We start from the raw sequence: 11,472 nt of genomic DNA, 5'->3' as shown, positions 1-11,472 counted from the left end.
ACCAAGAAACAGAGCCTTGAGGATAGGGGACAAACTGATGGTTATCAGAGGGGAGGTGGGTGGGAGCATGGGTGAAATGACTGATGGGGATTAAGGAGGGCACCCGTCGTGATGAGCACAGGGTGATGTATGGAAGTGTTGAATCACTACATTTTACACCTGAAACTAATATAACACCGTTGGTTAGCGAAACTGGAATTAAAATAGAAGCTTAATCGGGGTGCCTGGGCGGCTCAGTCGGATAAGCACCCGACTCTTGATCTTGGCTCAGGTTATGATCTCGCGGTTCATGAGATAGAGCCCTGCATCGGGCTCTGTACTGATAGCATGAAACCAGCGTCAGATTCTCTCTCTCTCCCACTCTCTCTCCCCACCCCTGCCCTGCCCCGCCCCGCCCCGCCTCGCATATGCGCATGCTCTCTCTGGGCCTCCTGGTTTCCTGCACAGGCTCCAGGCCTCTCCCAAGCCCATCCCCTGGGGGACCCTCATTCCAGGGTGGGTGGGGGAATGGGGACAGTTGGCAGGGCTGTCCTTCAGCCTTTCTCAGAGCAGCCGTCCCAAGCAAGGTGGAAGGAGAGAAACGGCGTGATCAGGGACAACTCACACGACAGCCCTGGGGGAGTCGCCTGCTCTGGCCGGGCCTGACTTCTGCCATTTGGGAAACCAGGATGCTATTCAAGAATGGCGGGGAAAATATATGAGATGGAAAGGAATGGCTTCAGGAAACCAAGCAAAAGGACTTGGAGTGGGTTAACATGGCGGCTTCCGGCCCAGACTGTGCTTTCTTAGCCTTCCGCATTTCTCCTTCTCTGGCCACCGGAATAAGAATAGAGAACACATTTGAGAAATAACACATATAGATTCAAAGACATCTGTGGTGGGGCTTGGGCATGTGTCAGCAATACCATCTGTGATGTTCTTGCCATATAAACAGAGAGGGGAACTTAGAGAAAAGCAGAAGAAATTGTCACCAGACAGGGGCACGGGGGCACAGGTGAGGGACTAAGTAGACAGAAGGGGTGTGTGGAGCAAAGGCTGTCGGGGCTCAACTCCCTGTGCATCATCCCCCCTGCAAGGGCTGGGGGTGACGGAGGTATGGGGATACAGACGGTGCCAACTCCCAACACCTGCTGAAGGCGTGTGAGATGCCCCTGGAGCCGGACGTCTGGAGCTGATGCCACCGCGCAAAGATGTGGGGCTCCGGACCTTCCAAAGTCCTCCAAAGGACTGGACACAAGGCTCCCTCAGGGCCCTGCTGCTTTTTTCTCTCCTCCCTCTTTAACTTTGCTCATTCCTCCTCTCTGCCTTGGTCTCTGATCCCCCCCCCACCCCCCCCCACCCCCACCTCCTGCCCTGTGGCGCAAAGAGGGTGACGTCCTGGGATGCTGGCCTCACGCTCGGGCCAGTTTCCCCAGGGGGCCCAGTCTTTGGGAGGTAACCCAGGTGAGTGCTGACGGCAGGTGCTGATATAAACGGACAGCCCAGGCCTCCCGGATGCTGGACCCAAGACTCGGGGCCCATGCGCTGGTGTTCGGAGGCAGAGAGTGTCCCACGGTCCTGAACCAGCACCACTACCCTCCCCCAGAAACACACATAAATAAGCCAACCCAAACATCCTGTCCTGCTGCGTGTGACACTGAAGAAGAGTACTTCACTCTGGTAAGTTCCAGGATCCTTGCTGCCTTGTATTCTTAAGGGTTCGGCTTGGAGTACCAAGGACCCCCACATCCAGCGAGCATGCTAGAGCCCCAGAGGGTGTGGGCTCCTGTTCCGATAGAGAACTGAACAGGCCTCGAGGCTTACTTTGGTTTGAGGCCATTTGGCCCATTTCCTGTAGAATGAAGGATCCTCCCTGGTGCCCTCCCAGGCCTCCCAGGCCTCCCTGGGCCTCCCAGGCCCTCCCTGGTGCCTCACCGGGATTTGGGATCAAAACCTCAGCAAATGGTAAAACAGGATGATTCCTTCTTCATATTTGTACTTTCAGACCCACACAGAGGGAGTATGGGGCAGTCAGGGTAGGACTCCTCCCCCAAGGCATCACACTGTGATATGATCCCTTGAGCCCCGTGGGAACCTGCAGACGTTCAGCTCTTTTCACTTCACGGTCACCCCGAGACTCCAGCATTTTCCATCAGCACGCTCCTGGACCCTGATACTCCTAGAACCCGAAAGAAACATGGCAACTGCCATTGGTGCGCGTGTCTGTGTTTTGTGTGACGTCAAAGAAGACGGACCTTCTGGGCTTCTTCGAAGGGAAGAGGGACTGTCACAGCTGAGGGGACCCCTGACCGTGCGTCCCATACCCGTTTCCATGATGGAAGGCCTGGAATCTTTAAGGATTTCACTTTGCCACGAGCAGGAGGGGCTCGGCCAGGTCACCTCAACCCTCCTCCCCTTTTCCGCTTCCTGCACCAGCCTGAGCCTCCTAAGCTGGGGTCCGCAAGGGGGTTAGTACACGAGCACCAAAATGTCAGGTTCTGTCCTGCTTCGGGGGGTGAGTGCAAGTGAAGACCGGCTTTGTCTCAGCCTCGTGCTGCGAGCGACGGCTTTTGCTTACAGTAAGACCAAACCCCCCCACCCGAAACAGCCCTCTACCATGTTCCAGGAACTACCCCCCCCCCCCAGACCCCGGGCTCTGGAGGAACCAAGAAGCAAACAAGGCTGCTTGGGGAAGTGCTCACATGTATTTATTTCACAAGGGAGGAATTGGGGGAGGGGGATCACCAATAAGATGCCACCAGATGAGACACTGTGAACCCCAAACCGGGCAACTACGGGATTTGGTTCTGGGCAGGGCTTGGCCCTTGGGGACAGCATGAGGGACAGAGAGGGACCCGGGAGAAGGGACAGCCTTCCATCTGGGGCGCCACATGGGGCCAGGCTGGGCCGCGTCCTCCTGGCCACAGATGCGTGGCCAACCCCCCATGCTTCCGGCAGCCTCGCCCCGATCCAGGTGAGCGACGAAGCGGCAAGCCCGAGGCCACACTCTGACACCCGCTCTATCACACACTCGGAGGCGCACGCCCAGACACACACATGCACGCGCACACGCACACCACGCAGGCACACACACTCGTAGGCATGCACACGCGTCCATATATTAACTCTGATTTACAAGTGCACCCTAACCAGAGGGCAATCGAAAACAATTATTACTCTGCAGAGAGGAATCGACTGCCTTCTCCCCTGTCAGCCAGCAGAGCATGGGGTGAGATGAGATGAACCCGGAGCATTTTCCAGGGTCCTGCCCTCACCCCGCCCCGCCCCCCGTGCTGTGCTGGCCTCAGTCCTAAAGCTCCAGGTGGAGGCTCCCATGGCGGCCTCCCTGGTCATGAGTCAGGGCCCCCTGGTCTCCCGAGGGCAGAGCCGCACTGGCCCGGCTCCAGCCCGGAGGGCCCCTCACAGCCATGACCTCCCTACGTGCTCAGCCTCTTTCTGTCTCTGGCTCCCTGCGGACACGGGCAGAGCAGCTGGCCCCAGAACGCGAGAGCCTAGCGCCCTGGTGACCGTGGAAGCATTAATTCCTTCCAGGCCATCTAAGGGAGGGTCCAGAAAAGTCCAGGGCCGTAGCCGCCAAGGCCGTCTGCCGCTAAGGGTTGGGGTGGAGGCTGCCTCGGGCTGCAAATGGGCATCGGGGCAGAAGCAACCTCCAGGGAAACGGAGTCCCAGGGCCTGACTGCCTCCTCTGAGGAGGGGCAGATAGGACGTGACTGAGCGCCACCCCCCACCTTGCCGAGGGTCGGGGTGGCACTCAGAAGCTGCTGCAGCTGCAAGAGACGAGGACGAGGAGGGGCCCCTGCCGGTCCCAGTCCTGATTGTGGCTGCGAAGACGACGAGGAGGACGTGGGGGGTTCACTCCATGGTACGAGGTCCACATCCAGGCTGCAGAAGACACGGCTCCCGGGTTCCCAGAGAAGGGTCGGGGGGCTTTTCCAGGGGGCACGAGCCTCACGGCAGCTGAGCGCCCACTGGGGACACCAAGTCTCCATCCGGGGCCCCTGGAGAAGCCCCGGAAGGGCTGCTGAGCCCCGGCTGGCTCCTCGCTGTCTCTTCACCAGTGCGGCTGGCCCAGAAGACGGGCAGACCTTGTCCCGGGGGCCAGGCTCCGGGGGCCCCTGCTCCTCCCCGCTACTTGATCGAGTTCTTAATCGTCCACCTCTGTCCCGTGCAGCTGCGGAGGATGAGGTCGATGCCAGCCAGGCCCCGGTTCTCCACCTCGAGGCAGCGCCCCGTGCCCTTATTCATGATGGCTCCGTTCTGGGTAAAAGGCGGAGAGACAGATGGAGACATAGACAGGGAGACATAGAGAGACACAGAGACAGAGACACAGAGAACGGAAACAGATCGGCGGAGACAGAGATATAGAGAATAAGACCGATAGAGAGAGAAAGAGAGGGATCAGACCATGAGAGAAAAAGAGGCCGAAAGGCAGAGAGAGAGAGAGAGAGAGAGAGAGAGAGAGACAGGGACAGAGAGACAGGGAGAGAGACAGAGAAAGAGGCCTGGTGCGTGGCCTCTCCTGGGGAACAGTCCCACCAAAATTGTTTGCCCAGGGGGAGGGACCATCCAGAGACCCCGAAGTCGGAATGGCCATCGGCTTCACCAAGTCCGAATGGCTGAGCCAGGGGACCGGCCCCGATGGGCGACGGTGTGGGAATGCGGAATTTGCAGGGATATTTGAGGTCTGGCTTTCTCAATCGCAGCGGCTGTAGACACTTGGCAGATTTCAAGGACATCGCCCACACTCCCCTCCCGAGATCTGCCGGAGCCCAGCCGGCCTGGTGCTGCCGAAGGGACCCGGAAGCTGTCCCAGGTGGAAGGCCCCCGCCACCGCCAGTTCCCCCCGGACGTGCCCTGGGTTCACGAGGCTGGCCCGGGGCCGGAGACCTTTGGTGTGCTCTTTCCTGGGCACCGTTCCTTGGGGAGGTCGGACTTCCCCGTGGTCTGCAGCAGCCTTACCTGCTCTGGGGTGCTGGCCCTTCCCAGGGGGTACCCACCTGGATGAAATTCCAGCGTTTGAACAGGCTGCTCTTGACTTTGTCACAGTCGAGGAGCTGGGGCAGCCGACTCTTGGAGTTGTCCACCAGGCAGCGGGTGTCAGGGAGGAGCGTGGTGGTCCCCAGGGCTCCCAAGTGCAGGAAGCCCTCCTTGGTGTAGCGGGCAAGCTGGGGAGAGAGCAGACGAGAGGTGGGGAGAGGGGGCTCGGGCCCGCACGTCTCATCCAGGCCTCTGCCAGTGCCGCAGTCCTGGCCACCAAACACGCAATTCACAGGCGAGCCCTGCTCAGGAAGCCCCTTCCCTGGCTGGATCCTGCTCCCCCAGGGCCGGTCTGATTTTCTTCTAAGCATGCCCTCGGTCAGCGTCTCTGGATTCTAGTCTTCTGCTCAGCAACACGGGGGGAGCAGGGATCAGTAAAAGCGCAGGACATCTGATTTCAAAGCTTGGCTCTGCTTCCAGCTGGCGGGGCCCCCTCGAAGCAGTCACTTAACCTCTCTGAGCCCGCGTTTCCTCCCCATTTGTAAATTGGGATTCGTTCATTCATTCCACCCTGCTGTAAAGTGCCCAAAGAGGCAGCTCACCAAAAAAGGAACACATTAAAAAGCATTCAACCGGATAGGTGTCAAAATAAAGAAACTAAAACAGCAACGCGATACCGCATTAAAAAAAAAAAGAACAACAGCAACAACCCTATTCCCGTTTTTTCACGGTTAACAGAAAATGGGCTGGAGCGGGGGTAAGTTGCTACAGCCGGTCAAAAAGGGAATTTCAACATATAGGCTCCATGCTGTTAAAATGTTTTCTTCTCTTGACCCAATAAATTCCCCTTCAGGCATCCATCCCAAGGTGACGATCGCAACTGCAAACTCAAGTTCATGTCTAAGGTCTTTACTGCACCATGATTTACAGTGATGAAAAAGCAGAAGCGTCCTAAATGTGCGACACAGTCCTGGCACTTGCTGCCTGCTCCACGCACAACAACAAATCCTGGGGGATTGTGGCAGATTGCCGAAACAGCCACGTCCTCCACTCCTTCCTTCTATACACCCTGGGCACTGTGACATTTAGAGCCACGTGCATCGGGAAGTGGACTCTATCCCTTGAAAACCGGCGACTTGCTCTGGCCCACAGAACATAGCGGAAGGGAGGATGTGCCACGTGCTGGACTAGCCCTTTAGCCTTGCATGTTTCCACCCTCTTGCTCTTGGAAACCTGCTGCCACCCCGGCAGGAAGTTCTGGATGGCCTGCCGGAGGACGAGAGACAGGTGGCCCAACCAACAGCCAGCCAACCACCGGACAAGTGGATGAGGTTGTCCTAGATTCGGCAGCCCTCGGCCGGCCTCCTGGCTGCCAGGAGATGTGTGAACGAGCCCAGCTGAAGTCAGCCGAGCCTGGTCCAGATCACAGAACCGTCTGGCTGACCTATAGACTCATGGGCAACGATAAACCACTAAGGTTTGGAGTAGTTGTTACGCAGCAAGAGCTGACTGATACACAGATGCTGTTGCCTATCAATCCTTCCCGCGGCGGGGCCCATGCTACTTCAGTGGCCTCCCTCTCCTGCTCGTCCACGTTGTTTATAATCCTGGATACCAACTTTTGAGCAAATGCATCCATCTGTCTTTCTCACTCTTTTGGGGGCCAGAGACTGCGTCTAATTAATTTCATTCCTTGCTGGGGGAAAATGACAGACCAAGTGCTCAAAACGTGTTTGTGGATGTTATCAACGTGGTGAACGACATCATTTAAAAGACGCGGCCATGTCTATTCATTTAAACTCCAACAGGCAAGTTTTGAAGACTTCTCTGTGTGCCCAGCCTGGGAACAGGTTTCTGGGAATGTAAGGACGGGGCTATGTTCCCCCTGAGATAACGCCAATGCAGGCTGGTGAGGGCAATGAGACAGGAAAATACATCTCTCATTTTTGCTCTCATGTCCTAGGAGGTGGGTGGGGGCAGGAGTGAAGATTTAATATACAGCTGGTGCTGAATGAATTAAAAAACAAAATGACCAGCTTGCGTGTATTAAAGGCATACCCTGCACCATTTCTAAGCATCTCGCAGAGGATAAAGAATGTAATTCTTACGACAACTCTGAGATAGGTTTCTACTGCTCTCCGCATTTTAAAGACAAAGAAACTGAGGCATGAGGACATTTGGTCACCTGGCAAGGTCCTGGCCTCTCTCCTTGGGACCCTAGATACCCGATGGTTGGCCGCCCTGGGCCAGAGCTGGGCAGCAGAAGGGCCTCCTCCTACATGACCCTGGGCTCCTCCCGAGAGCCTGGGCATTTCTGGTCAGGAACGGAGCAAGGAGGCAGCTCTGCTCAGGGCCTCTTCTCCAGGGGACGGGATTTTCTGCAGGGGTCCTCATTCCTGAGGACAACCACTCAGAAACCCTTTGCTTTGATCGCCAAAGGAGAGCCCACCTGGTGCCCTCTGAAACAAGTGACAGGGGCTTTATTAAGTGCCCTTGTGAGAGATGCGGGTAACGTGTGCTTTAAACCCAAATTAGTTCCAAATCAGAGTGATTGTTAGAGGCAAAAAGATAAAATCAGAAGCCCTCCTTACCCCTCCCTAAACAATGTCTCTCTGAATATACTCAAATTCACCAAATGCAAAGTGATGAATGACAGCAGGCTGCCTTTATGTTCAGGGGAAAGATATACACAGCTGCTTATTGAAATTATGAATCAATCTATTATCCAGCAGGCAAATGAACAGTGCTAGGAACATTAATTAACTGAGCATATCTGTGACCCAGATGTTTAAAGAGCGAAGCTAAATGCCACCAGGAGTCAGAGGCTCTCTTTTCTGAGGGTCTGGGAGCAAAGGACGAGATCCCAGCCAGTAGGACCTGCAAAGGCCAAGTGCCAGCCCCAAGGGAGTTGGGCAGGGAGGGTTGAGGAGGGTCCTATAGGATTTCCAATCTGGGGGAAGGTGGTTTCCCAAGCCAAAGACCCATACGAGGAGGGCACATGCAGAGGCTCTGCGGACCTGGCCAAGGGGCCAGGGTCGTGGGAAGGGGGCCGTGGTCTGAAAGGACGATGGTACTAAAGTTACGCCAACAGATCTCACACTGCTTCTCATGCACGTGGTGCGTGTCTGGACCTCATGCCGACAACATCCTCCTTCTTGTCTCAGTCCCGGATCACGAGTCTTTGCGGTGTCTTTGGACCACTGTCTAGTCCACCTCCCAGCTCCCCAGACGTGGTATTCCTTCCTTAAGGACCTCTGCTCCCTGTCCTCTACAGGTACAATAGGCTTTTCTGCCTCCAAGGCTTTGCTCCAGCTGTTTCCCTGACTAGAAAAGCTATTTACTGGCCCTCCTCTAGAATATTCTGTCCTCAACTTTCCTAGACTTCAGGGTGGTTCTCTCCATTCCACAGGGTCTTCTGTAACTCTCCCACCCCCACGGCATCTCCTCTCAAGTCTTTGGTGCAACATGATCCTTACGCTCTGGTGTCTCCCTCCAAGGTGGTGTGGGAGTATCTCATTTTCCTCTTGACCATTCTGGGTACCCATGGACCAAGTGATGGATATTTGGGCTTTTTTCTACTTTTTGGCTATCATGAATGATACCACTATGAACATTCCCAGATAAGTTTTTGTGAGGCCTAGGTTTTCAATTCTCTTAACTATATAACTAGAAGTAGAAATGCTAATTGTTGGGTCATATGGTAAATTGGTGCTTCATTTTTCGAGGAGTTGCCAAACTATCTCAAAGCAGCTGTACCAGCTTACATGCCCAGGGTTCCAATTCATCTACATCCTGGCCAACTCTTGTTATTGTCTGGTTTTCTTTCCTTAAAAAAAAAAATTCTAGTCATCGACTGGGTGTGAAGTGGTATCTCATTGTGGTTTTGATTTACATCTCCCTAATAACTAATGCCATCGAGCATTTTTCATGTGCTTACTGGACACTTTGTAGATCTTCTTTGGAGAAATGTCAACTCAGATATTTTGCCCATTTTTTTTTCATGGACAAATTGTCCTTTTATTGTTGAGTTGTAAGAGTTCTTTATATATTCTGGATGCCAGATCTTTTTCAGGTATATGTATGAGTTCATGTATTTTCTCCCATTCTGTGGGTTGGTTTTCCACTTTCTTGAGAGTGTCCTTTGAAGCACAAAAGTTTTTAACTTTGAGGAAGTTCAATTTATCAGTTTTTTTCCTTTGGTTGCTTGTGCTTTTGATATCATGTCCAAGAAACAGTGCCAAACCCAAGGTCATGAAGAGTTACCTCTATGTCTTCTAGGAATTTTAGAGTTTAAGCTCTTACCTTTAGATCTTTGATCCATTTTGAGTTAATTTCAAATATGAGGTAAGGTATGGGTCCAGATTTGTTCTTTTTCAGGTGACTGTTTATTGTCCCAAGATCATTTGTTGAAAAGACTATTCTTCCCTGTTGAATTGTCTTGTCATCCTTGTTAAAAAAATTAACTGATTATAAATGTGAAGGGTTATTCCTGGACTCTCAATTCTGTTCCATTGATCTATGTGCCTATCCTTATGATAGCACCAGAATGGGTTGATTAGTATGGCTTTGTAGTAAGTTTAAGAATTGGAAGCGTGGGGGGGAATCTACCCCCAAAACCAAGAGCACACTGTACACACGGTATGTTAGCCAATTTGACAATAAATTATATTTAAAAAAAAGAATTGGAAGTGTGAGTCTTCTAACTTTGTTCTTTTTCAATATTGTTCTGGCCACTCTGGGTCCCTTGCATTTTCACATGCATCTTAGGATTATCTTTTCCATTTGTGCAAAAAAGGGAGTTGGAATTTTGATAGGTAATGCACTGAATCGGTAGATTAACTCAGGGAGTACTGCCATAACAGCAGTTAAGTCTTTCCATCGAAGACAGTGTATATTTTTTTTATTTAGGTCTTCCATTTTTTTTCCACAATGTTTTGTAGTTTTCAGTGTACAAGACGTATACTTTTTTGGTTAATTTATTCCTAAGTATTTTATCTTTTTTGATGCTACTGTCAATGATATTGTTTTCTTAATTTCCTTTTTGGAATGTCCATTGCTAGTGCAAGCAGGGTCTTTAATATATCTCTGTGAACCACAGGCAGCCACCCTGGTACCTCCTGGTCGCTCAGGACTGCTGGCTGTGCAGGTGCCCTTGGCTCCTGCTTCCACAGGGTCAGGGCCAGGTGCCGACTGCCTGAACCCGCTGTGGACCCATATTCCAATGGTGCCCCAAGTCATCTTATCATTTGCCTCACGTGACTCTGCCAGCCCGCATCCTTCCCATCCCCAGCAAGGTCTAGATTCTTAAAATGTGCCCTTCATCCTAATCTGTAGCGTGGTGTCTTGGGCCCTCACTGGTCAAGGGGATTTTTGCCTCCCACTTTGTGGAGAAGTTACCTTCTCTACCCTTCAATACTTCCCCTCCTTCACATTTGCTCATTTCCTTCAGCTCCGTCTCCTCCTGGCTCCGCAGGTACCTTAAGTCATTATTTCTCCCTTCTCCTTCATTTCTTCCAAGCTGCAAGCATAACCAGATCTTTATGCCCAGAAAATCTCCAGTCACAGCTTTCATTCTCCTTATTTTTTTCTTGGTTTTCTGCTCTCTCTTTCCTTAGTGCCTTGCAATTTGGCTGCTACCACCACTCTGCATTGACATTGCTCTCTTGAAGGTCAACAGGATTCATTAATTACCAACTTCAATTGTTTTTTCTTAGTCTTTCTGTGGGACACCAACTGTGGGCCAGACACTACACAGGGTGCAGGTGAAACCACCTCTCCTGAAGAGCCTGCCATTCTAGGGCCTATCAGTGGCATCTATATGCTAACTTGCCTAATTGCACCAAGTTTCTATCTCCGAACCAAACTTTCTCCTCAATTCCAGATTTGTCTATCTAACTCACCACTGGACATACTTTTGGGGCTCTATTAAACATTTCAGATTTATAGGATCAAAACAGTATTGGTTCTATCTTGGTAATGAGAACTCCATCCTTCCAGTTGCTGGGTCCAAACACTTTGGCCTCGTCCTCGCCTCTTCCCCTGACCCACCATATTCAACCATTAGCAAAATACACTCAGATTTCACCTCCACTGCTACCTCGCTGTACCCAGCCACATTTGTCTCTTGACTAGATTAGTACAGTGGCCTCCTAATTTGTCTCCCAGCTCTCACCCTTTCCTCCCTTGGTCTTTTTTTTCAATATGGCATTGGATTGCCATATTGGCAATCAATGATTGCTTTTAAAATATTACATTATTTAAAATTACGTTATTTCAAGTTGGAGTCAGGTCAACATCCTCCAAAGGCTTCCCATTTCCTTCAAAATAAAAGTCAAATCCTTACAAAGGGCTACAAAGACCCAGTGCAACCTAATAATAGCTGCTTGTGCTCAACTTCTACCACTGTATCATTTGCTGACTCCACTCCAGCCACACTGGCCTCCTTGTTGGTCCATGAACAGGCCATACTTGTTCCTGTTCAGAGTCTTTGCATTG

The 11,472-nt window shown here is 52.1% G+C and overlaps 1 protein-coding gene across 2 annotated transcripts in view; it reads right to left on the bottom strand.

The window, feature by feature from the left end:
- Window positions 1–2,665: 2,665 nt before the first annotated feature.
- The window catches only part of GALNT17 (polypeptide N-acetylgalactosaminyltransferase 17), a 446,893-nt gene continuing 438,086 nt past the window's right edge, over window positions 2,666–11,472 (bottom strand). For both annotated transcript variants that reach the window (XM_045461501.1, XM_045461502.1), the window contains 2 exons: window positions 4,998–5,165; window positions 2,666–4,257 (listed from right to left, as the gene is read on the bottom strand). In XM_045461501.1, the coding sequence (XP_045317457.1) occupies window positions 4,129–4,257; window positions 4,998–5,165 (297 nt within the window). In that variant the 3' untranslated portion in view covers window positions 2,666–4,128. The remainder of the gene's footprint in view (window positions 4,258–4,997; window positions 5,166–11,472) is intronic.

This window comes from Leopardus geoffroyi, chromosome E3 (assembly GCF_018350155.1).
Source record: "Leopardus geoffroyi isolate Oge1 chromosome E3, O.geoffroyi_Oge1_pat1.0, whole genome shotgun sequence".
NCBI classification, from domain to species: Eukaryota; Metazoa; Chordata; class Mammalia; order Carnivora; family Felidae; genus Leopardus; species Leopardus geoffroyi.
The sequence above is the reverse complement of the archived record's forward strand: the minus strand, read 5'-3'. Positions and strand labels throughout refer to the sequence as shown.